General features: G+C 33.8%; 2 protein-coding genes across 8 annotated transcripts in view; both read right to left on the bottom strand.

Moving 5' to 3' along the window:
- Positions 1 to 5,798: 5,798 nt before the first annotated feature.
- On the bottom strand, positions 5,799 to 14,188 carry LOC133190339 (coiled-coil domain-containing protein 25-like). Its single transcript, XM_061325913.1, has 9 exons — positions 14,117 to 14,188; positions 11,404 to 11,451; positions 10,510 to 10,549; positions 10,322 to 10,373; positions 9,370 to 9,445; positions 8,844 to 8,947; positions 7,790 to 7,992; positions 6,896 to 6,941; positions 5,799 to 6,153 (listed from the first exon to the last, which is right to left on the bottom strand). The coding sequence occupies exons 1-9, from the start codon at positions 14,139 to 14,141 to the stop codon at positions 6,121 to 6,123; spliced, it is 627 nt and encodes a 208-aa protein (XP_061181897.1). The 5' UTR covers positions 14,142 to 14,188; the 3' UTR covers positions 5,799 to 6,120.
- Positions 14,189 to 15,112: 924 nt separating this feature from the next.
- LOC133190336 (uncharacterized) overlaps positions 15,113 to 26,822 on the bottom strand; it is a 30,958-nt gene continuing 19,248 nt past the window's right edge. For 4 of the 7 annotated variants that reach the window (XM_061325899.1, XM_061325900.1, XM_061325904.1 and 1 more), the window contains 14 exons: positions 26,710 to 26,793; positions 26,238 to 26,357; positions 25,219 to 25,290; positions 25,033 to 25,062; positions 20,335 to 24,522; positions 19,930 to 20,139; positions 19,577 to 19,697; positions 19,238 to 19,358; positions 18,848 to 18,991; positions 18,469 to 18,592; positions 18,130 to 18,216; positions 17,776 to 17,908; positions 16,495 to 16,611; positions 15,113 to 16,215 (listed from right to left, as the gene is read on the bottom strand). In XM_061325899.1, the coding sequence (XP_061181883.1) occupies positions 16,079 to 16,215; positions 16,495 to 16,611; positions 17,776 to 17,908; positions 18,130 to 18,216; positions 18,469 to 18,592; positions 18,848 to 18,991; positions 19,238 to 19,358; positions 19,577 to 19,697; positions 19,930 to 20,139; positions 20,335 to 24,522; positions 25,033 to 25,062; positions 25,219 to 25,290; positions 26,238 to 26,357; positions 26,710 to 26,793 (5,688 nt within the window). In that variant the 3' untranslated portion in view covers positions 15,113 to 16,078. The remainder of the gene's footprint in view (positions 16,216 to 16,494; positions 16,612 to 17,775; positions 17,909 to 18,129; positions 18,217 to 18,468; positions 18,593 to 18,847; positions 18,992 to 19,237; positions 19,359 to 19,576; positions 19,698 to 19,929; positions 20,140 to 20,334; positions 24,523 to 25,032; positions 25,063 to 25,218; positions 25,291 to 26,237; positions 26,358 to 26,709; positions 26,794 to 26,822) is intronic. The other 3 variants (XM_061325901.1, XM_061325902.1, XM_061325903.1) reach the window with 2 other exon arrangements.

Below are 26,822 nucleotides of genomic sequence, written 5' to 3'. Positions count from 1 at the left end.
TTCACCCTGGAAGGGGGGGGGGGGAGTAGGTTGCAGATCAAAATACGACATTTTTTCCCCCGAATTCCTCTTACATTTTTCGCAGTAGCCCATTCATTTTTTGGAATATCATTATGTGGTGTTGTGGATGTGCACTAAGGTTTCGAAATTTTCATTTTGACACTAGGGGTGGGGTGATGGTGGTGGTGAGGGGGTAAAAAAAAATGCGATTTTTTTCTTCAAAAACCTTGATCCCTTTACTCCTCTGACATTTGTCGTAGTAGCCCATTCATAATTTGAAATAAGTATTGATGACAAGTATGAAGCAAGGTAAAATCAACAAATTTTAGGAACATTTATCATCAGAGATTCCACCCCACCCTCGAGTGTTCAAATATGTACAACCATTACTTTCTCTTGACATAAAAAATGATCATATGCAGCAGGAGAAAATTATTTTCATTTCTAATTCTAGAAGGATGGGTTCTCCCAGTGGAGTAATCAATGTAGCGTCAAGTTTATTGATACCTTTTAGAGGCAGGTCGTATTGTGATCATTTCAAGTTTCGGGGGGGGGGGGGGGTGACCTCCAGGGGTTATGACCTACATACCATTTAATTAAGAGGGATCAATCCATTTTTTTCAATTTCTTATATATTTGGCAAAAACATTTAAATCCAGTTTTAAAACCCTTTCAAATTGAATAAGTTCTATCTTTTTAAGGAAATTTTAAAAATGTTCTAATGTATCAAGTACGAAATGTAGAATTCTTTTATCAGTATTACATTTTTGTATTCCAGTGAACAAAATATTATATATATTCATAAAAAAGATAACTCTTGCTAAAAGATGTATTGTCGGAAGAGTCTATTATTTAACCTTACAACCGTGATCGGAAGGTCGTGGGTTCGAGCCCCGGTCGCGACTGACCTAAGTCGATAAAAAATAAGTAGCAAACTGTTCCTTAGCCAAGCGCTCGACACTTTGAAATGAAAGTTGTGGTCCTTCGACCCTAAGTGCCGAGTAAAGGTCTAAATTTGAAGCCCTTCACCGGAATATGGTGACGTCTCTATATGAGTGAAAAATTCTCGAATGGGACGTAAAACAACATACAATCATACCTCATACTCTTTTTTATTTGAATCTGATGCTATAGCTCTTGATGAAAATCAATGTAGGGAAGTTAAAAAAAAACTTTCGTGAAATTTAGAGCAGAGGGTCATTTACCTGCAGAACTGTAGCGTTATGTTTTTATATTTTAGTCTTTAACCATAACGCTACAGATCCCGTAATACCAATCTGGTGCAATTTACGACGCAAGATTTTCTGCACATTTTTGGGTTGTATTTCGCCACTTTCCAGCTTTGGTTAATCAAATATTTTTTGCCCATAGATTGATCCTAATAGGTTTTCGTAATAGATAAATAACCCTAAAATCATTTCATAGGAGGGGGATAGAAATTTTATCAACTGAAATCAGGCTTTAAAACATGACCAGATTTTCAAATACCCATGGAAATGGATAAATAACCCTTAAATCTCTCCATTTGTTTAACTTATGTAGAATTCAACATACATTTTATCAGATTGACTTAGAACATTTTTTTTTCTCTCATTTGAAATTGGTAGTAAAATACATGTAACTATTTTCGCTGGTTTTAGTGATAGATAAGAAACATGATCGCAGACGGGGACTTCTATATGAATTTATAAATGACATTTCATCGGATGTAAAAGAGAATTACTGCGAGAAATGGATAGATTAGTGTTCAGAAATTTGCATTTAATCTCAAAACCTTACTAATTCATAAAATGAATATTCCTTTAAAGATTTTCTTGTTTTTCACTTGTTGAATCCAAGAAATTCTCTAGACTGATTTTTTTTTTTCAGGAGGATCTCCACTCATCACTTTTTTCCCCCAAGGCTGTTTTTTATCATTAAAGTTCACTACAACTTTATCACTAGTAAAGAAATACATTATTTTAGACTATAAATTATAAACTGTAGAAATCTGGCTTAAAAGTGAGGGAACAATGTATAATTTCATGAGCTTAACCTGCCATATGATGCTTTTTAAATAATTATGGACTCTGGGGGTGGTGAATATGGTTTGTTATTCACCAGAAAAAATATCAATATTGACCGAAGCAGAACTGTTATCCTCAAGCTTTGGCAAGGGGATAGAAAACAAACAAGTTGGATAAAAATCATATTCAATCACAAACCATAGGAGATTCTTTTCACACATTTTACACAGATATAACATTTTACGGTTTTTACAGACAAATCCACTTTGACTTCTTTACCTTCGTGGAACAAGAGGCCCATGGGCCATAACGTTCACCTGAGTCAATATGGCATCGTTTCCTATATATCCGTATGTAAAGCTTTGATCGCCTGTTCTAGGCATACCCTACCCCAGGTGCCATATTTTGAATGAAATTTAATCTAAACTTTCTGAGGATGCTTCTATATTCATAACTAATCATGGCTTTGCTGTTCTTGAAAACGGAATTTTAAAGATGTCTGCCACCCCAACCCGGGATGGGAGGGGGGGGGGGGGGAGGGGGGTAATGATTTGAACAAACTTGAATCTACACTACCTGAGGATGCTTCCATATCAATATGACTAAACTTGGCTTTTTTATTCTTGAGAAGAAGATTTTCAAGATTTTTTCTATATATTCCTATGTAAAACTTTGATCCCCTATTGTGGCCCCCTACTCCCGGGGGGGGGGGGGGGGGGAGGGGGGCATAATTTGAACAAGCTTGAATCTACACTACCTGAGGATGCTTCCATATCAATATGACTAATCATGGCTTTGTTGTTCTTGAGAAGAAGATTTTTAAAGATATTTCCTATATATGTTCTTTTGTAAAACGTTGATCCCCCATTATGGCCCCACCCTACTACTGGAGGATGCATTGAACAAACTTGAATCTACAATACTTGGGGATGCTTCCATATCAATATGACTAATCATGGCTTTCCTGTTCTTGAAAAGATTTTTAAAAAAGATTTTTCCTATATATTCCAATGTAAAACTTTTATCCCCCATTGTGACCCTACCCTACCCCCTGGTGTCATGATTTTAACAAACTTCAATCTACACTACCCGAGGATAATTCCATATCAAAATGACTAATCGTGGCTTTGTTGTTCTTCAGAATAAGATTTTTCCTATATACATGTATTCCTATGTAAAACTTTGATCCCCCATTGTGGCCCCACCCTACCCCTGGGGCTCATGATTTGAACAAACTTGAATCTACACTACCTGAGGATGATTCCATATCAATATGACTAATTGTGGTTTTGTTGTTCTTGAGAAGAAAATTTTTAAGATTTTTTTCTATACATTCCTATGTAAAACTTTGATCCCCCATTGCGACCCCATCCTACCCCCCCCCCCCTCGGGGTCATGATTTGTACAAACTTGAATCTACACTACCTGAGGATGATTCCATATCAATATGACTAATTGTGGCTTTGTTGTTTTTGAGAAGAACATTTTTCAAGATTTTTCCTATAAATTCCTATGTAAAACTTTGATCCCCCATTCTGACCCTACCCTACTCCTGGGAGTCATGATTTGAACAGATTTGAATCTACACTACGTAATGAAGGTTTCACGTAAGTTTCAACTTTTTCAGCCATGTGGTTCTTGAGAAGATTTTTAAAAGATACCACCAAATTTTCAAAAATTCTTAATTATCTCCCCTTGAAAGAGTGCATGGCCCTTCATTTGAACAAACTTGAATCCCCTTTCCCAATTATGCTTTGTGGCAAGTTTGGTTGAAATTGGCCCAGTGGTTCTGGAGAAGAAGTGAAAAGTTTACAGACAGACGGACGACGGACAAAAAGTGATCAGAAAAGCTCACTTGAGCTTTCAGCTCAGGTAAGCTAAAAACCATTGTGATGACACAAATGTGGAAATAAAACAATATGTCCAATATCCACTGTATAAATGTGATAAATATGTACATCATCTTCATCATCTGTGGTTCTTCGTTCTGGAAAAGAGTTTTAAATAACTCTCTCATATTCTTTTCTTTTATTTATCTCCCTATGAGAAAAAGTCTCAAGACCTTTCAATAAATTTGGTCACCCATGGTTAGAGCGTTTGCTATAGAGTCGCAAAGTAAGGAGCTGATCCTTACGTCGTGGGTTAGAATCCACTGTGGGTCGTGGAGACCGGTCCTTTGGATGAGATCATATAAACCAAGGTCCTGTGTCACAGTAGGTGTTGGCACGAAAAAGACCCCTCACTGCTGAATGGCCCTGAGTGCCCAGCATAGGTATAAATTTGCAGCCCTCCACCGGCAAGTGGTGGCGTCTCCATATGAGTGAAAAATTCTGGAGAGGGATGTTAAAAACAAACAAACAAAACAAATCAATAAATTTGAATCCCTAATCCATGGATGCTTTGAAGCAAGTCTGCTTAAATTGTCTCCACTGTTCTAGCAAACAAGTCAAAAATGTTATAAAATTTTATGCCAATATAAATACAATGTAGGTAATTGACTTGTTTTATTTGTTGAAGGAATAAAATGATGACAACATATTTTAAAAATTAATTTTATTGAACAAAGCAATAAAATTTTACTTTCTGTAGTAAATTCTCAATACTTTGTCATAATCCTACTCAGAGAAATATAAATTTAATGACGTGCATGCATTTTGAATACAAACACAAAAATATCACATTTATCACCTGTGTAATTGTAATTCATTGTAATTCTCATATTTATGGACATTGTATATAAATGCTTATTATGCAATATGCTTGAACATTTAACAATTCAAAAGAAAATGAATTGCACAACTTTTTTCAACAAAATCAATAAATCAAAAGATTGATGGAAATTTGGAGAAAAATACAGCAACTATACAAAAATGCAAAGCAAAGCCAACAATAAAAATTGATTTGTTTGATATACTCTGATCAATCCATTAAACCCCTACTTATCATTTTTTTTTAGTACTTTTTTTTTAATAGGAAAAAAACTTGTCTGTATTGTTTTTAAAGTTTACTAGGTTTATCATTTCTCTTCGTCACTTTTTAGATTTTAAAACTTTTTACACTAATAAATATTAAATCTGTCTACTTGTCCAATGTATAATGAAAACATCAGTAAAGAGGTAGGTTCACTTTATCCATTAAATGGCCCTGTCCATATACAAATTAACTGACCAAGTCGCAATATCCCATTTCAAATATCAATATAAAATAGAGACTTAGTGCTTTCATTTCCTATCAAGTTTCCTTTGAGAGTCCAAATATTGAAATACAGGCTTTGTGAAATTGCAATGTTCTTGAATTTTCAAGAAAATGTGTGTATTTGAGTACCTTCAGCAAAGAATTAAAATATGAGCCCACCCCTTGATCCAAAAAATAAAAATGGATTATAATTGTCTGAAACAGTTCTTTCATTATTATATTGAACATTTTGGATCAGAGGTTGGAGTCTATGCAAAATATTTAAAACAGCTTAAATTTTTGGCCATTTTTAAAGAAATTTTCAGGATTTGAGGATAAGGACACAATTCATGATTTCATAATACATGGACTAGCAAGAAAATTACATCATACAGATATGCAGTCACCAAGGGTCCAAAGAAATTTAATGTATTTTCAACTAAAACTGAGCCGTTTTGATTTTTCAGAAATTAATTCACAGGGCCAGAAAAGGCCCTAACCTTGTTTTTTTTCTAAGTTTGTGATTTTTATTATCTTTTCAATGTGTTAAATCACAGGGCTTCAGATGGCTTTGATCTGACCGACATGTATAAAAAAAAAATTTATACATGTCAGTCAGATCAAAGCCATCTGAAGGCCAATGTGTTAAATAATTAAAAAAAAAAACTATCTATCTAGCTTCTCACTTTGAAAAATGTTGGTCTGAGTACAAACCCCAAAAAATTATAATTATGCCCCAAAGTATTACATGGTTCAGAAAGCTGTGAAATGGATTTTGAAACATTGCAAACTGAGCTTGAAAAGTGAAAATCGGACAATTTTCCATCACTTCTTGGTGACAAAATTGGATCTTATTCTTTCTGATACTTAAAGTAATAACTGATGTAGGTTGTTTGCCTGTAGCTGATGCTGAAAGACATTTGGTGTGTCAATTCTCAGTTCACATAAAATCATCCGAGTCATTACCATTGTCCTAAAGTAAAGAATTGTTTACATTAATACAGATTTCATAACAAAATGGATAGTACAATTCCGGGAAATTTTGTACATTTTTCGTTTTCTTATCTGATATAAAATTTTGATGAAAGAAAAAATAATTAATTACAACAGGTGTCTACTGCAAGTCACCCCAATATGGAACTTCATTATTTGAACAATAATTATTACAATTTAAATACAAAGGACAGGTGCACTTATGCATTAGGAATGGACCCTTTTCAGTGTCATTTTAATCTAGAAAATAGCATCAAATTGTTCTTTTTTTAGTAATAACAGTTAACCACTGTTGGATACCTCTAATTTAAATTCATAGTAAACTTCACCAGAATTGGCTTGAATTTTAAACAATGGGGGATTTTTAAATGCCTATAGATACCACGGGTATTTCAAAACCAGAAAAATCATACTGAACCTATTTGAGTTTGGTCAACTTTAATCTTTATTCTTTTATTTCACATGCAAAATTCTTAGTTAGATCACTATGACTACAGGGCAACTACATAGCTTCATTCAAATTTTTTTTTCATATGTAAAATAATGCAATGTATCTTTCAGCAAACACCCATCGATTCATCGTCAGATTATTGAAAATGTTGATTTAAATGTCTCCTCCCCCTAATGAAACTCAAATAGGTTTGGTACGATTTTCAAGATTTGGGTGCCCCTAAGTGCACTTGTTCTTTACAACTTAAGTTTGATTCCTTTACTTCACTTACTTGATTTGAGGTCATATTTTCTGGTCTCATCAAATTTGCATATGATCTGAAATGAAGAAAATGATACTGAGTTTGGAGGATACCAGTAAATAATGGATTTAGATGGTTTAATAAAACAAATATCATCTGAAATGAATCTGTTTGTAGTGTTTTCACAATTTTAGTATACAAAAAATTTGATGGCAAGATAGATAACTCAAGCATTAACATGAGAATGTATCAGGGCAGCAATGAGTTTGTCCCTAATGTAACTTTTTACAACAGAATTTTATTGAGCAAATAAGCAGTGATGAAGCATGGATTCATCACTATTATCCTGAGATGAGCAAAATAACCGGGAGGGAGGGGTCACCACACCCAAAAAGCATACATCAGCAACAAAGATAAAGGCCACTTTAATACATGTACCGGTATGGGATTGTACAGTTATCCTTGCCCTGCATACTAAATATCACTGAATTGTGAATATTATGCAAATCTAGTTGTCCATTCACAGGAATCTATTGTAACAAATTGTGGAGGGAAATGGAGAAAAGGAGTTTTAGTCCTTTATGACAATACAAAGGTACTTACACTCAGTGTAACAGTTAATCATAATTAAGAGACAAATCATTCTAGGTTCTACCTTATCCACACTCCCCCGACCTGGCTCCCCGTGATTTTTTTCCTTGACCTTTATCTTAAAATTCTGCTCCGTGCATGCCATTTCCAGACCAATGAAAATGTCAAGGGATGGTTAATAAGGGTTACCAAATGTTTTATGCATTAAATTGCATGAAAAATGTTGTAGAAATCAAAAGTATTTAAAAATTATCTGTTTCATTCTAGTGTAATATATATTTAATCTGAACCCACTCTCCTCCAAACAATAAACATTTAGATTTAATAATTAACCTGATTTCAGCATCTTTTCTTTTTTGTTCTTCTGCTTCTTTTTCTCTCTTCTTCTGATCTGCCATCTTCTTTTTCTGATCTTCCCTTTCTTCTCGATCTCTGTCTTCCCTTAGCTTACGGAAATCTGGATGATCTTCAGTTTTAGTCTTGTTTAACCTGTTGACGATCTCATTTATTCTTTTTTCTACTTTAACTTTTCTGACCTGTGAAAAGAATTTTTTTTTTTAAATAAATATTATATGAAAAAACATTCAATTGGTGATGTTGTAATAAAATTTTTCAGCATTTCCAACCTTGTCACAGAAATTTCTACATATAAAAGAAAAAAAAAGGTAAATTGAAATCACAAATGCGTAACAAAATTATTCAGTCTTAGTAAAGTAAGTTCACAATAAAAGGAGTCAACTTTTAATTGAAATCCTAAAGGAATTATTCTTTCAACCAGATTATAATTTCTTTAAAATTAAGTGTCAGACTCAGGTAACTTGAAAAAGGTTCTGGTTTAATCCACTACAGTGTTCATGAGCAGTAATATATCGTTATAGTCAAAATGCAAAATATTTTTACTCAAAGGTCAAAGTCTTATATGAATTCAAGACATATCATATCAAGATGCCAAATACAATATAACAGTGAAGAATACCAAAAAGGCTTACTTGCACTATAAGTTTAACTCTAATCAAGAACATAAATTGGACACACTTGAGAATGAAACATTGTCTTGCGATGATAAAACAAAAATCATTAGGTTAAGATTTATGGTCTTGGACACAGTTTTATGAAAACAAAAATGAAAAATATGCAAGGACAGGGTAAAGCAATATGTGAACTTGTCTAAGGGGAGATATATTAAATAGGTGTTACAGATATTTGTAAAAGCTGTTGTTCTAACCACCAAGGATCTGCTATAATTCTTAACCAAGTGATAAAATAAAGACAGCTATTCATGGCTGCATTGCCCTACAGGTATACTAAGATCATTATAAATATATACAGACTCCTGTTTAATCATATTTCTTTTTAGAAAATATCCACCAAATTCACTTGTTTTTACCTCTTTATCCTTGAAGAATCCCACCTGTCCAACATCCATGCCATTAGTTTTCTTGAGATTTGCCCACATTGTATACACAACCTCTATGTTATTCATTTTGTTACCTGTATAATACAAAACAAAAAGAAAATAAGAATTTTTGTATTTGAACATAACAAATACATCAAAGGAGATTGCAACACATGTAATAGTAATACTAAATAAATTGGAATCAAAACATCACTGTAGAGACTGGAGAGAAATGAACATAAATTCATCAAATACAGTTGAACTTTGATATCTTGAACACTGATATCTCGAATACCATGGATATGTCGAAGTGATTTGGAAGTCCCAACCACTTATTCTTCAAGTATTTTACCCTTGATATCTTGAATCTTCGGATATCTTTTCTCGGTCCCGTGGAGTTCGAGATAACGAGGTTTGACTGTATTTCTTTAAATTTGAAATATGGTAAACTTTAGGCCAGTTGTATATTTCCATTACAATTTACAATGAATTCCTCACAGAATTTACATAAATTCACCTGAGATACTGTTTGCCTTTACAAGTTGTGCGCAGTCATCTATCACAGACTGTGGAATATCATCTAATGTTTCATTCTGAAACAGAGAAAAGAAATGCTCATCTATTTACAGCTATCATTTTTTTCAAGTTGCTTTGTGCATTATTTTATGCAATGTTATTGTACATGTATTTACATCTTTATAATCTGAAAATTTGTTGTTAACTTTATTCACTTGTACAATGTAGATTCATTTTAAGCTTGCCAAAGGCTCAAGTGAGCTTTTCTGAATGAAGAGCAATTGTTATCAGCCTGTCTGTCTACAGTATTTATCTATATACTTTCTGATTTTTATCTTCTCCTCCAAAGCAACTAGGCTAATTTCAACCAAACTTGCTTCAAAAGTATCCTTTGGTAAAGGAGATTACATTTTGTTCAAGTTAAGATACACACTCTCTTCCAAGGGGTGATAATTAATAAACAGTAAAAAAATACAGAGGGGTCAGTTAAAATCCTTCTTCCCTAGAACTTTGGGGTCATCCCCCCCCCTAAAAATTTAGTTAAATTTTTCCTTTTATATTTGTATCATGGTCCTGAGGTTAAGACTGGGATGTAAAAGAGGGTCAAAGCTTTATATGGGAATGTTTAATGAAAAGAAAATTATACAAAACTTCTAATGAGATCAAATCAAGGATTAGCATCTTCATGGAGTGTAGATTGAAATTTTCTTTAAATTATGAACACAGACAGATTAAAGTTATGCTGGCAGTTTTCAAACTTTACACCTCAATCTATCTAAATCCTTCATTTTGTTAAAAAAAAAGAAGAAGAAGAGAGATACGCCATTTTTTGTATCAAAAAACACTAATTTCACTTGCTTAAGTGTTAGTCATCATAAACATGATCAAAAGTGCATGTCCCAATTTTTCTTAAAATATTACATGTATATCTTTGATATTTCAAGTTGACTTACTGGATGTAACCTTAAATACACATGTGCTGAGGACACTTTATCAACATGGAACCTGCAATTTCAAACATGTGTTTTAAGTTAAAACATTAACAATAGATAGATTTTAAAGAACTAAAATACAGAGGTTGCAACAAAAAACAAAAATTAAAAAAAAAAAAGAAAATCAGTAAATCTGCAAAAAAAATTACCATACGTCTTCGGGAAAACCCCATCTTATAAGATCTTCATCTGAAAATAAAAACACAGATGTTTGACTTCTAATTTTGGTAGAGTATCACAATAAATACAGATTTTTATTAATTCTGCAAATCTAATTATTTTACACAGTGTATGATATTAGTAAACAACAAAGCTTAAAGTGCAGACACCAAAGAAATACTGTTGAATCATTTTAATTTGTGGGGGTCAAAGGGTGAGCAAAATTTTACTTGTTTGTAAGGACATAACTTTGCGAGTAATCATTTATTTGGTAGATTCAATGAATCACTACATTGACAAAATAATCGTTCATGGGGATGTAAATTCATGGATAAGGGTGACCCACGAAATCTACTAGGGCTGTGTCAATATATTGAATATTCAATACGTATCGATATTCAGGAATGTATTGTATCGAAAAAATAATTTCCAATACGTATCGGACAGGCAGTTTTCCTTATAATTCTGTATAAAAGTTGGGAATTACAGTTACCAAAGATTTTTAACTGTTTTGAATTAAAACTGGTCAATGATGAAATAAACATTAAGGAGATAGCACATCTTAAATAACTATTACAAAATACATAGACAACTATATTTTAACATGTTATATTAGACTCACCCATTTCTTTATCAAATTTATGCATTAAATGTCATTTACAAGACATTTTTGAAAGACTTTAATAAATAATCCAATATATTGCATATCGCTTTATAAAATATCGTATCGTATCGAATTATATTTTGCTCAATACACAGCCCTAAAATCTACAAACATTTGTCCTCCACAAACGATGACGATTCCACAGTAAAATGTTCAATTAATACAGCTTTGAATTTAATCTTAAAAATATGAATTCTTAATTTGATTTTAACCTACTTACTCTCATGCTTATCTTCCCCCATATATATGGTGTATGCTGGGGATACAACTGTAAGGGAAAAAATGGTAAAATATAACTGAATGACCAGAACTTAACTAGTATACTGTACTAGTATCATTGGCCAATTAGACAGTTCAAGAAATTGTTCAAAAGTGTCAAAATGTTTGATCCGGTAATTTTTTTTTTTTTTTGCAGGTATGTCAATGGACCAAACCACTGCAAGTCTCATTTACATGAGTCCCATTTATATACACACACACAAAATAATAATATACTTAACTCCTAAGAAATGATATTGATACTTTTGAGACTTGAGAGAAGTATACACAAAGAGGAAATTTGAGTTGAAATCTGCCCATTGTTGATGTTTAAGGAAATTTTGATTAATCCACTTGAAAATAAATGTTTAAAAATCCCAATTCTCTTTGATGGTGTAACAATGTGGTAGCTAAATCATGGCAATGAGTCAACGACTAACTTGCAAAAATTTACAAAAGGGAATTTTACAGAATTTCAGCCATGAAACTGGTAAATGCATTCTCAGTCAACATGCCTTTACAATCTTTCATCAGTCTCAGTCATTTTGGGATTTCTCAAAATGTTCATACTATAGTTCATATTCATCATTAATAGTAAGAGTAATTTGCTTATCTATTTTGCTACATTGCCAAAACACAGAATTCTATTGTTAAACCTTTTTGTAGGACAGTATCATTTTAACAACAGAACCTTCTTCTATCTATGCAACCCTAACAGTCATACTGTCATATATATTAAAATGACTTTTTTTTATTTTCTCAGAGAAGGACACCTAATTCAGGAATTCAGGATCTACTGAGTTCAACATAGAGATTTATCGATGCGAATTTATCAATTAACAATATTCAGATTTATTCCTACATTGATTCAATATATCTTATTGAACTTGAAATAAAAGACACCACAGAGTCTAAAACATCTGTTTCATATCTGTATATTTTACTATTGAAATTTGAAAGACATAGATGGCAAACTGACAACTAGACTTAATGATAGACGTGATGACTTCAACTTTACTATTGTCAACTTTCCTTATTTATGTAGCAATATACCATTATCACATGGAGAGTTTATGTCTCCCAACTGATTCGATATGCAGAAGCTTGTTCTACATACAAACAATTTCTCAAAGCCAATAAAGGAGGCAGGCTACTGACAACTAAGTTGATGATACAAGGATATCAACAATTTCTTTTAAAGTCAACATTTTGCAAATTCTATGGTTGATACAATGACCTTGTTTCCAAATACAATCTGTTGTTGTGTTGAATGTTGACTGACATCTTTCATAAAAATTGTTTTGCCATTATTTTCAATCTGAATTGACTATGGAATTTTCTGTTTACCAGATCATGACAAAGAGCATGGTCCAACCGGTCAGTAGGAGATGCTTACTCCTCCATGGTACTTGATCCCACATCTGTTTTGTATTGTTTTAATGGACTTTTGAGAATGATCACTGTTCGTTACCTTCACATTTCACGCAGTAAAAGCAGACTGAGTTAATGAAAATTGTAAGGTTAAAATTAGGCCATATGAAAATTGAAATAACGAATTTATCATGAAAAGATGAAGAATTTGTTAACAAAAAGAAATGCGCTTGATCTAAGTGCCGTCTGACATCTAGTGCTATAGTCACTATGCAACATGTGATCTAATCCGAGATTCCTCTGACTCTAACCCCTGCTTTTATATTTTGACATGTGCAGGGGAGAGTCAGAGTGGAGGCCATATTGAAAAGTGGGAATTCAGCGACACCAGCTGGTGTCGCGACTCTGCCTACCTTTTACAACTTTATTTTGCGGATCTAACTTCCGAGACGCGAGAACTCAGTAAAGGGATGATTCTTCTACAACTTATTCATCATTAATATGATGCTATCGCCATTTAAACGGCCCTATAACTGACAAATGAAGCATCACTTGAATTAGGTCGCCTCCTCGCCATTCGATTTCTTTGCGCATGACGTCAGCACACAAATACACAAACAAACTATCACATGAACAAATCATGTGTGGTGATGCTGCCAATTTTTTTCTCATATGAGCATAGAGGCCACTTTCGACAGTTGTTTTTCTTATCAGTAAATAAATGTAACATCATTCTGTTGTTTTCTGTGCTTTTTCACCGCACTCTCATGTTTTTGCGAAAACTCCACAAGTGTTTTGACCACGTGTTAATTTGAAACCGATTGGAATTTTGTGTATTTGTGTGCTGACGTCATGCGCAAAGAAATCGAATGGCGAGGAGGCGACCTAATTCAAGTGATGCTTCATTTGTCGGTGATAGGGCCGTTTAAATGGCGATAGCATCATATTAGTGATGAATAAGTTGTAGAAGAATCATCCCTTTACTGAGTTCTTGCGTCTCGGAAGTTAGATCCGCAAAATAAAGTTGTAAAAGGTTGGCAGAGTCGCGACACCAGCTGGTGTCGCTGAATTCCCACTTTTCAATATGGCCTCCGCTCTGACTCTCCCTTGCACATGTCAAAATATAAAAGCAGGGGTTAGAGTCAGAGGAATCTCGGATTACATGTGATCAATTTTAACATCTGGAATAACGTTGGCATTACCGTAACTATGATGTTAAAATGCAAAACTAGCAATTTTCTCATCTCCAATTCTACGACACATGCCAACTACAAATTTTGATATATTTCCAATTTGAGTCTTACCGGTACTTGTGAAATAAAATACCATGATTTAGGCCTACTTTCGTCGTAGATCGTTTGCTTTTTTCGGCGGAAATGAAGTTATTTTTCACCTCCTTTGCTAGAGAGCGAGTAAGTAGAACCTGAACCAAACCAATCTCTGATCCGGTTTCAAAACTGAATAGTTTGGAAAGTGTATAAAAATATTCAGTCCCTTTGTAATTAAAAAAAACAATTTCTCTCTGTTATTTTATTTTATAGACACCTGATCGCATCTCTGGAATTTCCAGGGGTCCGTGTTTTATGCCCTTTAGGAGTGTCCAAGTATTGGAATCTGGTAATGTAAGATTAAATCAAACGAAGATCTTGCAGTGTGTTTAGCATCCCTGGTTCAAATATATTAAGTCATATTTTGTTTTCATAGAATACATGCATCTTTTAGAACAGTTAACAATTGATAAACCTTGGTTCAATAGGGGATGACCATCTGGAGGTGGGAGTGGGGGCTGCCAAATTTTGCAGAGTCAGACTCTGAACTTATTTTCATACCCTGGCAGGACAGAATATTTATTTCCTATATCATCAGAGACAGATTATTTTTCTTTCTTCCATGAAAATAGTTGTGAAGCAAAAAAATTTTAGATCTCCCCAAACACTCACTATCTTGTGGGGGTGGGTGGGGGATAGGTACCTGTACTAGTCAGGGTTAGACTATTTATTTTCTGACCCTTGGAGGACAGACTACAGCATTTATTTTCAACATTTTCAAGGGCAGATCATTTACAATATCCTTTGTCATCCAAGGGGATTTTTGGGAGCCATCTGCTGGTCTGTTGACTTGGCCAAGATATGCATGGACATCTGTCATTGTGGAGGGGGCCATTGAGGGCCACAGCTGGTCAATGGACTGCAGTTCAAATCCCCTCCCCCCACATCAAATGGTCATCAGCTCAGCAACTTACTCAAATAATTTACTCAGTCTGACCTCAGTTTTATATTCTATTGATATATGAACAACAATCAAGTTGATATAATTTATTCTGGTGTTATACATACTGTACAATATCATACTTCGATTCTGATACTCTTGGTATATAATATTTCCAATAAATGTACATGTATCTTAAAATCTACTGTAACTGTAAATGTTTCCTTTTATCTTTTGTATCTTTGTTTGATCTAATAAAATAAATATTAACCACAAAGAAAAAATATACCCCAGAAACACATATAAATCAGAAAAAGTTAGTCTTCATTGAATAATCTTCCAGACATCAAAAAGGAAAAGTTAACAATAGATTTATCATTATACATATATATAAATATAAGAAGTTTATACACAAAAATAGAAGTAAAAAAAAATATAATTATGATTATCAAAGCACTGGCCATCTGCTTAGCAAATGTCACTACAACCCAATAAAAAACCTAAATGTAGTCTACCTCTGTTTTAAAACATTTACATAAAACTGTTTCCTCAACATCACAGAAGTATATAAAAGCATCACAAGGTCTAGTGATATGAATTTTAAAAAAAAATTCATCATTAACAAAAAGGGAACTAAAACTCACAACCTTTAACTGCAGTTCAATAAATAAAGGTGGCACTTTATGGTTTGGAATCATACAAAACTCCACTCTTACAATGTGCACTTTAATGGTATCACAATTTGTACAACAAATGAAATATACATGGCAAGAACATAATAAAAACTCTTTTAAAAATGTCAGCAGTTTACAGAGATAGCAGAGTTTTTGTTATTGTTGTGAATGCGTAGCCACAAATTTGTCAGTTCCATAAAGAAATTTAACTGACCAGCAGTTGTTTTTTTAAAGAGAAAAACAAAAAATTATGAACTGGGGAATGAACATGCAAAGCAGATATTCCAAATATAGTTAAAATCCAGATAAACATGAATATTCTGTTGATAAATTGATGTGTGATCCAGTAAATACTAGTTTCATTTTATTGTGGTTTGTTGTATGTTAAACATTGGAGGCCTTGGTTTTTGCTTTGGAGTACTTAGATCCACCAACAGATTCTCTGTGTTTGGCTTGTCCCATGGGAAGGCGACCATCAAAGACAAATGGTAGGGAGGGACTACTCTTCGATCTTTTCAAGTCTGAAAGAAAAAAGGATAATATAGCTTTTGTATCTCTTTGCATAATTACCGCATGAATAAATCTAACACTTATGTTTAAGTATATTTCAATTATCTGGCCTTTAATTTCAGCATAGAAAATAGTGACACATTTTTTTTTTCATACAGATGCACCATCATTGATATAACTACATGATAACTGACAAATGTTTGAAAACTGTGAAAACAAGTGTTGTACAAACCAAATTTTTGTTACAGCAATTTACAGTTAATAAAAAAAATCAGGGTTTTTATTCATGCCTTTAACATCAAGGTGACATCTGCGTTTGTGTGAGTCACGACTTTGGTGCTCGTCTTTCTTTGATGCATTTTGCTGAGTTGGACTTGGACTACGTGCTCTATGATGAAAGGAGGGTGCTACAAAAAAATTAAAAATAATGAAATTGAGCTAAAACACTTCAAAAAACCACATAGCAAGATTGGGGGGCCATTCAAAATATAATTACCAGTATATAAATTACATATTTTAAAACATGTTCCAGTGAAAAGTATGTGTAATAAAAAAAGAATCTTGATCACTTGAAAATTAATTACTTTAAGATAAGCCTGTATGGCCAACTTCTTTTCACATATGTACATGAAATTACATACATAAAGTGGTGCATTTATTTAAAGTCCTCAAGGATGCACTATGACATACATATTTCAAATCAGCTTGCAGACATTTCACATACTAGTATTAAAAGGTATAGGAAAGTTTCTGATCATTAGAGACTTGCAACCTTATTCACATTTTACTTGTAGTTCTGATGGTCTAGTGAAATATCTCATAGATTTTGAGTATAAATTGTTACAAACAAAATACATGTATTCAAAGATGTAAAACTGCAATACATCACAGTAAATATATGAATATAATCAATATACATGTATGCAAAGATACTATTGTAGTTCTTGTCACTGATTTTCCTACACCTTTTCAAGAAGTTTTTAAAGTATGTATATCACCTATACAAAGAAAACGCTCAAAAGGAATTTTTTTTTACTACTTTCACAGAACATTGGGGGAGGGTGTGTATGTTAATTATGGCTTAATTAAACCATGCAGTTCTTCATAATTTTACTTTTTTTCTGCTATATTATGTTTTGTTTTGTTTTTTTTTTTGGTTCTTATTTCTTCTGAAAGTAGTCTCCAAGTATGACACTATACTGAACAACCATGATCTCAGTGTTATTATTTGAAACAATGCAATTATTTAAACAAAGTTTTAAAAACAGGTAAAAAAAAAAAATCAGGCAGGTTTACTTGAAACCCCAAAATCACAGGAAAATAATTTTTTTATTCCATGAAAAGATCATCTCTAAATTACAAATAAAAACACTATACTATGCAATGCAGGTACAGGTATTACATGCATATATTTATACCTTTACCCTGTCTGGCTTTAAAACTTATATTATCTGCATAGTAATTAAAATCAGCACAATTATTCAAGACACCAAACACAGACTGTGATAAAAATTTGCTTTTCTATGTTCATTTCTACATGAAAAACTTTTTGAAAATAAATAAATGCTTACTCCTGCGGAGTTGTCTGTTCCTGTCTTTGGTATCTTCCTTTTCTTTGGCAGATATATCCTGTTTGATTTTGTTCTGTAACTCTGTGTACTTCTTGTACATCTGTAGATACTGGGTCATACTCTGTCTTTGTTCCTGTTTTAATAAATAAATAAATATATAAGAATAGTAACATCTGACAAAACTCTACATTGTTTCTTTATCTACGCCATACTTTTGAACAAATTAAAAGGATGAAATTATCTGCATTTTTACCACTTACATATGTTTTCATTGATAAGCAATGAACTAAATACAGGTAGCTTAGTAGATTAAGTCTTGTATGAGCTATTTTTAGAAAATCTTAAATCACTTACCTCTGTGGTTCTTTCAAGATTGTTTTCCAAGTTCTTCACTTGAGATCTGAGTTTCTGTAATTCAGCATCCTTCACTCGGACCATAATCTGTTGAACATAATTCAAAATATTTTTATTATTACATGTACATATAATGTAGCAGGACATGTATGTACAAATATTCAGTCCATTTATTCAGCAATTTTTAATACATGTATCTCATTCTAAAAATACAATTACCTAAATGCAGAAAAACATCTTTAGATCTCTATGTACAATTACTTTAAACTTGTAAGCATAGCAAGTAAATTTTTTTCCCATTTGTGATTCAAGATAGCTACAGTATGATAGGTACTTTACCTGAGCATCATACAATTCCTCCTCTATGGTAGCATTGCCTGGAACACTGGCCATTGTTCTGTTCTGAATAAAGTCCTTCAGTTTGTTTATCTCTTCATTGACCAAATTATTCAGCTGCTCATTACTGGAAGAAGACAAAAGGTCTCTCATTTCAAATACTTCCACTTACATCCAGAAGCATTTAATTACTTGTACACATTATCCAATCATTAATCCTATTTAGTTATTCATTGAACATATATTTTACTATTTAGTCTCTCATCTTTTCTGTTGCATATTTTATTAAAGAATATATTAATATAATTTGCTCAACTGCAACAAAACACTTCTCCTTTAGGATAAAATTTCATTTCAGTTTCTATTAAATTTCCCATGTTACCTCTTGATAAGTTGGTTGATGTGGCTATCATATTCTCGTTTGGTTGATTCAAGTTTGTCCTCGAGGAGTTTGTAGTCCTCACAGCGACTGTCATAGTGCATCGTAACCTGAGCCAACTCCTCTCGCAGCTTTGTTGCTTCATTTCTGTTTAATCAAAGTAAATAAAACATGATGCGGAATGAAGGGATATCATCAATTTTATAATAAGTGAACTTGTATTCATTCATTAAAAAAACTATTTTCAGTGAATGAAAAACATTAAATTTTTGTAGATTACTGGCAATTAAAAATTTAACTTCTCATAACAAAGGAATATGCATTTAGAGCTTTGATTTTCAACCTAGAAAAGAAAATAATACAATCTATATATATTCATAATGTATTGCATACTCATGACGACTTCTGATTTCATCCACAAAGTCATCTGTGAACATTGTCTTTAGGGCCACCCTGTACTTCTCCTTCTCCTCTTCAAGATCCTCTTCATAGGCTTTCCTCATTGCATCCAGAGCTGTAATTGGGTAATAATAAATAGAAAATATCTTTTTTCAAATATATTCATGTCAAGCAATGTTTGGGTAGGGGGGTATTTATTATTTTTTTTGGGGGGGGGGGGTAAAATTGTGTAACTTTTAGTCCAGTTACAGCAATTGATGAAAGAGTTTTCTCATGGATCACATGCATTTTTATCATTTATTATCAATTAGTGCATTCTTCAATGTTTCATACCAGCTTTAGTGGTTTTCACTTCCTCTGCCAAAGCTTCTTCTTTCTCCTTCTTCAGCAGCTCCAGTTCATAATCATGAGATGATTTGTCCAATGCATTGGCAACACATTTGGCTTCACTGCACTGTAACATTTACAAATATTTTTGCAGCTTAAGAACAAGGTTTTTCTTATAAATTACATTAACAAACACCAAATAAACCATATATTGCTAATATTTATCATCACATACATAATTAGAAGAAATGCAGTTCTTTGGATTTTTGTTTTTGTTGATACAGATTGATGAACAATTATGGATTTGGCAATCACACCTTGGAATAAGTTATTTCTTATCAGGAATTACATGTACAAACCTCTTCAGTATTGTTTTCCTCCTGTGGTTCATCAATGTCCCTGATAGGTGGTGGTGAGGTAGGTATGGGGGACACAGGACATATGTGGAGCTGATCTGGGTGAAGAGTGCCAGAGGACTGAAGATGTTCTATTTGCTCTTCTAGTTTTTGAGACAGGGCTTCATTTGCTCCAGTCACCGTCAGAGACTTCTGGAGTTGTTCTAGAGCAGCCTAAAATTGATCAATTAAGACCTAATTAAAGTACAATGCCACATCAGCTCAATTAAATAAGCAAAGTTCCATATTTGAAAATAAAACACAATTCATCTTCCATGCAGAGCTAGCAGAGAGGAATACATTTTTATAGCAACATATTGAACAAAAATTTCCAATATAACACAATTTAAGAATGAAAAAGAATTTTACCACAAAGTTTTCTTTCTGAGAGGTGAGCTGCCTGTTGAGAACCTTGACTTGGTCAGCTAGCTGTTCCTCAGACTGCTCCTCATTAGCCTTGATAGCACTGACTGCTGTGAGGATGTCCTGTCTAACCTGTTCCAGCTCATCCTCATGGTCTATCCTAATACAGTCCAACTCATCCTGCAATGTCTGGATCCTCTCCTCATATTCTGTGGACAGAGTTATCTTCTCTTGGTCATGCTCTTCCGTAATTTTCTCCAGCCTGAGACAGATGGTGCTGATCTCCTGTCGTAGAACATCCAAGTGGATATCATGGCGTTCTTGTGCAACAGAGAGTTCATGCTCCAGACTTGCAGCAAAGGAATTCAGTTCTTGTTCAAACTGCTTGGCTTCTGCTCCTGTAAGCAGACCAGCTGCCACATTTTGGAACTGTTTCATCTGCTTATCCAGAATGCTTAGTACTTCGCATTCATCCTCAAACTTGGTTTCTAGGATTTCTTCAAAAACAGAAAGGGATTGCCTGATGTCATTCTCAGTCTCCCTGCTAGATTCTGATGGTAGATCTACTTTTTGTCCTGCCTCCATTTTAATCTTCATGTCTCTCATTTCCTTCTCATGCTGAAGTCTGGTTTTATAGTTGGTGTAGGTTACTTGAGATTGGTACATAGCCTCACGTACCAAATTCTTTGCATATTCATTCAAATTTTCTGGATCAAATGCACAGAAATCAGGAATGATATCCACTAATTGTAACACTCTTTCTATTTTGGATGAATTTCCAGCTGAATGGGTCTTCAGCTCTGCAGCTAAAGTTTGTTTAGAAACAGCTTCTTTTTCGAGCATATTTCCCAGATGCATGGAAAGTTCATTCATGTCAGATTCATGATTTCTGCCAAATGAGTCACTATTAGGAAAGTGTCCTGAGCTGTATAAAGCATTTACATGGGCAATTGTTCCCCTCACAACAGAACGAAGAATCAAAATGTCAGTCCATTCCACCAGCAAGGTTTCAGGAGGCACAAGATTCAATTCTGTACTGTCACTATTCACACTACCATCACATTTTTCTAATTCACTCTTTGCCATTTTACAGTCCTCTTCTAAGGTTACTATCACATTTTTGATTCTCTCTTGCTCAATGCTATCCACTTTACCTAACTGCTCTCGCATACTTGATATGTGATTATGGAATTTTGCTACCAATGTGGTACTAAGTGAATCCCTGATGTGGCCAGATGAGAGGTTGATATGGCAGTTTAAACATGAAAGAACTAAAGCTTGGTAGTCTGCCACAGATGCATACAGACTCTGGGACCTATCTTGAAGTTGTTCACACAAGAATTTTCTTTCCCTCTGCAGGAGATCTGAGAGTTCTTCAGACTCCACATGAGTGTTAAATCTCTGCTTGAGCTTCTGCAGGGCATAACTAATTTCCCCTTGTATGAGAGACCTACTGATGATGTGACCTGATAGTTCCTCCATCTCCCTAACAGATTTAGTTAATTGCTGGTGAACACTTGAATCTACTTGGGACCTAAGGAATACCTCCATTGCTAAGATTGATGGGTTGTCAGTGATGTTTAAAGATGACAATATGGCTATGTCATCTGTATTTTGATGATCCTCTGCCATGACACTAGAAGCTAGCTGACCTTCCAATACAATCTTTTCTGCCAGCATTTCAGCATAAGTAGATACTAAATCTGGAGTCCGTTCCTGGTCCAAGTTGCTAATGTCCCGAGTAGAGTTGTCAATCCGCCTTTCCATTTCTAGAATAATGCTATTGACTCCTTGAATTTCTTTCATTAATACATCCCTACTCAAACAGCCCATCTGATGCCTCTGAATCATGTAAGCCATTTGACCCAGAATGATTGCCTCCACTGAGAGTCTGTCAGCATAAACATTCATTTTATCCTCCAAAGACATTCTTCCTCTTTTAGATAACTTTTCCCTTTCCCCCATCATGGCTGTTGCACGGGCTTCATGGCGAGACATTTTGCTTAAAATTTTAAAGTCACTTCTCTCAAACTTCTGTAGCTCTCCTATGTACTGAGACAGATGCAGAAGCTTAGTGTGAACAATTTTCAAGCCTTTGGCATCTAAGGACTCTCGAGCAGCAATATTGTTATTAATGTCTTGTAGTTTCTCCTTCAAATGTTTAAGACATTGTTTAAATGCTAGAGTGTTGTCTGAGGAAGGATCAAAGATTTCTGTTCCTGAGTTAACCATCCTGACTTTTTCCGTCAGACGCAGTGTGAGACTATCAATCTTTTCTCCACACTTCTGTAGAGTCTTCCTCAGATCTTCATCCATGTCCCCTGTCGAGTCATTTGCTGAACTCAGGTTCTGGTCAGTCAGATCTCCAGTGATGTCCTTGATCCTGTGGTTTGTGGTCTCTAGCTGTGTTTTCATTTCCTTCAGTTTGTTCAAGATGAGTTGGTTATCTGTAGATGAGGCTCCACTGGTTTCCCTGGCATCCACTTCATCTTCAGAGTCTTTTTCATCAGAACTAAGGAAACCATCAGAATCTTCCTCCTCAGACGTACTTTGTAGGTCCCCATTCACTGAGGCAGAATCTACACTGTCCCGACTTTTGAGAACAACATCCACATAATTTATTCTTTCTTCCAACTCATTTAGCTGTTTTTCAATCTCATCAGAGAGTTCCACTGGGGTTTTACTTCCACCACTCCTTGTTTTAGTTGACGCTTTGATCAAAACTCCAAACTTGTTTGAAAGCTGGTCAATTCTAGCATTTAATGTGTCAATCTGTTGTTGATACTGTGTGGTCATAATGTTAAGTTTTCCTTCCATTTCCTTTTCTTTCACTTCAGTCTCTTCACAATGTGCATAAGCATCTTCAAGTTCAGCTGTTAATTTTGTCACTTCAGATAAAACTTGTTCATATTTATGTTGTATTTCTGAGGGATCACTATCCTTTGTTCTTCCATTACAAGCAAAGGATAGTGACTCATTCAAAATATCCTGTACCCCCTTACACCTTTTTTCAACATCTGCCACAAGCTTGGCCAATTCCTGAATTGAAAGCTGAGATTCACCCTTCTTTCCACCAATGTATTCTTCAAGCCCTCTTTTAGACTGAAGCACAACTTCCACAACTTCTTTCATTTCAGAATCTGCTGCCATAATATATTCAATAAGTCTTTGAGTTTTTCCTTCATCAGTATCACTAGAAACTGATCCTTTTTGTAGCTTTGATTCTATGCTACTCTTTTCCTTCTCCAATGTGGACAATATTTGTCTCTCTGAAGATAGCTTTGAGTTTAATTCAGAATTTTCCTTATTAAGATCCTCCAGACTTTTCTTCAGAGTTTTGTTGTCATTTTCTAACCTCTCTTTTTCCAGATTGACTTTTCTTTGACATCTCTCCACTTCCTGTAGTTTCTTTTCCACCAGATCTTTGCTCTTCTGGAGTTCATCCAGTCTAGACTGGAATTCCTCATTGTCTGCAATCTCAGCTTGAAATTCTTCACTCATTTCTCCAAACTTTTTATCATTTTCAATCATTTTTTCTTCAAGTTGGGCAATGATTTCATCTTTTTCTGCCATGAGTTGTGCAATATTCTCTGGGATGTCTAATTGCCTCTGGGCTTCTAAAAATTGCTTCTTCATCTCCTCCATGTGCTGTTCCATATCATCCCTCTCCCTTGAAAAGTCTTGTTCCATATCACTGATCTGTTGCTCATACTCCCTTTCAAGTTTCTTCATATTTTGGTCCCTATCTTTTAAATCACTCTTTAGTTCAGTCACCTTTCTGTTCACTTCATCCATTTTGCCTTTGAGTTGCTTGTACTCCAACTCCAATGCTTTCAGTTTTAATATCTCCCTCTCCTGCTCCCGAATCTTCTGCAGATTGGTTTTTAAGTCCGACTGCAGGCGTTTAATTTCACTGTCCTTCAGTTTAATCATTTCCTGCTGGCTTTCCACTTTCACACTTGAATCTTTCAGCTGAACTTCCAGATTCCGAATTTTTTTATTCCAGTCAGTGGACATTTTCATGAATTTGTCCTTCTCTTGTTTAAGGTCTTTCAATGCTTCGGATAAGGCTTTTTCTGTTCCCGTGAGTTTTGAGACAGACATGTTTAATTTGGTCCTAAGGTTGTCAATTTCTGCCTTCTGCTTCTGTACAGTGTCTCTGGCCTCCTTCACCTGCCTCCTCATTGTGGTCACCTGCAGAAAGAGGTCAAGAATTTTAAAGCAGTTGATATCCCATTTACAATTGTTTACTCCCAATAATTGACAGAAATAAATGACTTTTCTTTAAAATTTCAAATCTAAATAAAAACTGGTCAGCATATGACATATTTTTCAGTACACTGATTTAATCTGAGTCTTTATGTCAAAAAATAAAGAACATCATGACAAAAGCCGACCATTACTCTGCGAGCAATGAGCCAGGCTTAAAAAAAAAGCTGGAGGCTATAAAAGTAGAGTGCAAATGCAGTGCAAAATCAATACAAGTAAACATTTCTAGCAAACTAAAGGAAGGATGAAGAAAAAGAAAGAGCAAACAATTTGACAATTTGAGTTGATAATCTGTGTTTTTCCTCATAAGATCTGGTAAATGTACACAATACAATGAGTAGGAGTGATAAATTTCATGCCAAAAAATAAAGTCAATACAATTTACAGAGAGAGAACAATATAAATTCAGTTAATTTTAAGAATACCAGTACTCACATTGAATGAGAATTTTCTCTTAAATTTACTCTAAATATTACAAAACATTAGAAACTAAAATTTTAAAATCTACAAATGAAATGCAAACAATTAAAAATAAAAATATTGAAAATATCTAAAGAAATAAAATCACAGGTGATTCATTAAAGTCACACACAAAAGTAAGTCTTGAGCTGGGATACAAACCTCTGCATTGTCAGTTTTGCTAGGTTCGCCTTGTTGGTCTGCTATATTTAGATTACCCTGATCATGCTGTGGCTGTAATGTCAAACCAAAGCTTTAGTAAAGCATGTTTTACTGCTGTCAACCTGCACAATTCTGTTTTAGAGTACTATTTATTTGGGGAATCCTACCACATAAAATTGTCAATATTGTATTACATTTAATATATATATGTATATATATATATATATATATATATATATATATATATATATATATATATATATATATATATATATATATATATATATATATATAGGTCAAGTTTACAGAGTTGAAAACCTTTCGAATAATTCACTCTAAAATATTAAATTTAATACCGGTATTAAGATTTTAATACAAAATGTTGTCTTTTTTCCCTTAAAATTTCATTTTATTATATTACAAAAATCTTTTTTTTTTCTTCTTTTTTTAGAATTGTGCAGATCAAACCTGGCTGATAAAAAGCTGAATGATTTTTGTAACCAATAACAGCATCAATATATTCAGAAAATAATTCTTTTTCTAACAATATACATGTAATATATTCAATTTGTTTAATTTAAACCCATAAATCTCCATGTTTTTGAATGCAAATACATGCAGAGATAAAATAAATTGCATACCAATTTCCTTCTGAATATATTGTAGTCTAATAAAATAATGAAATCAAGCAATGGGGATCTAATAACTCACTGAAAAGCTTCACAAGCAAACTACTCAATTAGAATGTTTTAAAACAACCAAAGAAAACTTAAAAGAATACCCAGGCCAAATGAAAATGCTATAAAAAGATCAAATCCACTTCAACACAGATTAAGTAGAAATTAAAACAGTTAGAAGAAATGAAAGGATTTAATGTAACATTAAGTCAGCAAATCAAAGGGAGACTACTAGGTAAAATATCTAAACAGTGTAAGAACTTGGTAGTTTTGATTTCTAGCTTTAGGGGGAATAAAGTCATGCTGTATGTTTATCTACAAGCCTGCTGTGTGCCTTCTTACCTGGGATATATCCTTTTCTCTGACAACAGTCTGCAGACGAGATTTTAAATCCTGATTTGATTCCTGCATTTTTACCAGCTCCTTGTGTTTTTCATCCAGTCGATCTTTCAAGGAATCCACCTGTAAAGATTTTTGATTTCCCATAATAAATTATGCACAATCCTTACACAATTTTTCTGTTACTACTTCATGAATATCAATAAATACAGCAAATGACAGGATGCATACTACACAACATTTCAGAGATCCTAATGTTAACTCACTCAAATGCAGGATATTACCAGACATGCAAACAGGATGAATTTCTATATTTACCAATAACAAATAATAGAACCTCCCAATCATTTATCAACAGTTAATTATCCATGTTGAACATTACACAGTAGTATTTACTTTCAAACTGCTATCATTAAAGTTGAATTCCACGCCACCCAGTAACTATTTACGGGTACTCCTCAGATAAATTATTTACCTCTGTTTCCAAAAGCTCAACCAGAGCGCCACCTGAGGCCTCCTCTGTACCCCCTGACCTGTTGTCATGGAGACTACCCAAGCTCTGAAATCAAACACATTGCTAGCAAAATC

This window comes from Saccostrea echinata, unplaced genomic scaffold, assembly GCF_033153115.1.
Source record: "Saccostrea echinata isolate AGI-Se365-2 ecotype Australia unplaced genomic scaffold, CSIRO_AGI_Sech_v1 ptg000022l, whole genome shotgun sequence".
NCBI classification, from domain to species: domain Eukaryota; kingdom Metazoa; phylum Mollusca; class Bivalvia; order Ostreida; family Ostreidae; genus Saccostrea; species Saccostrea echinata.
The sequence above is the reverse complement of the archived record's forward strand: the minus strand, read 5'-3'. Positions and strand labels throughout refer to the sequence as shown.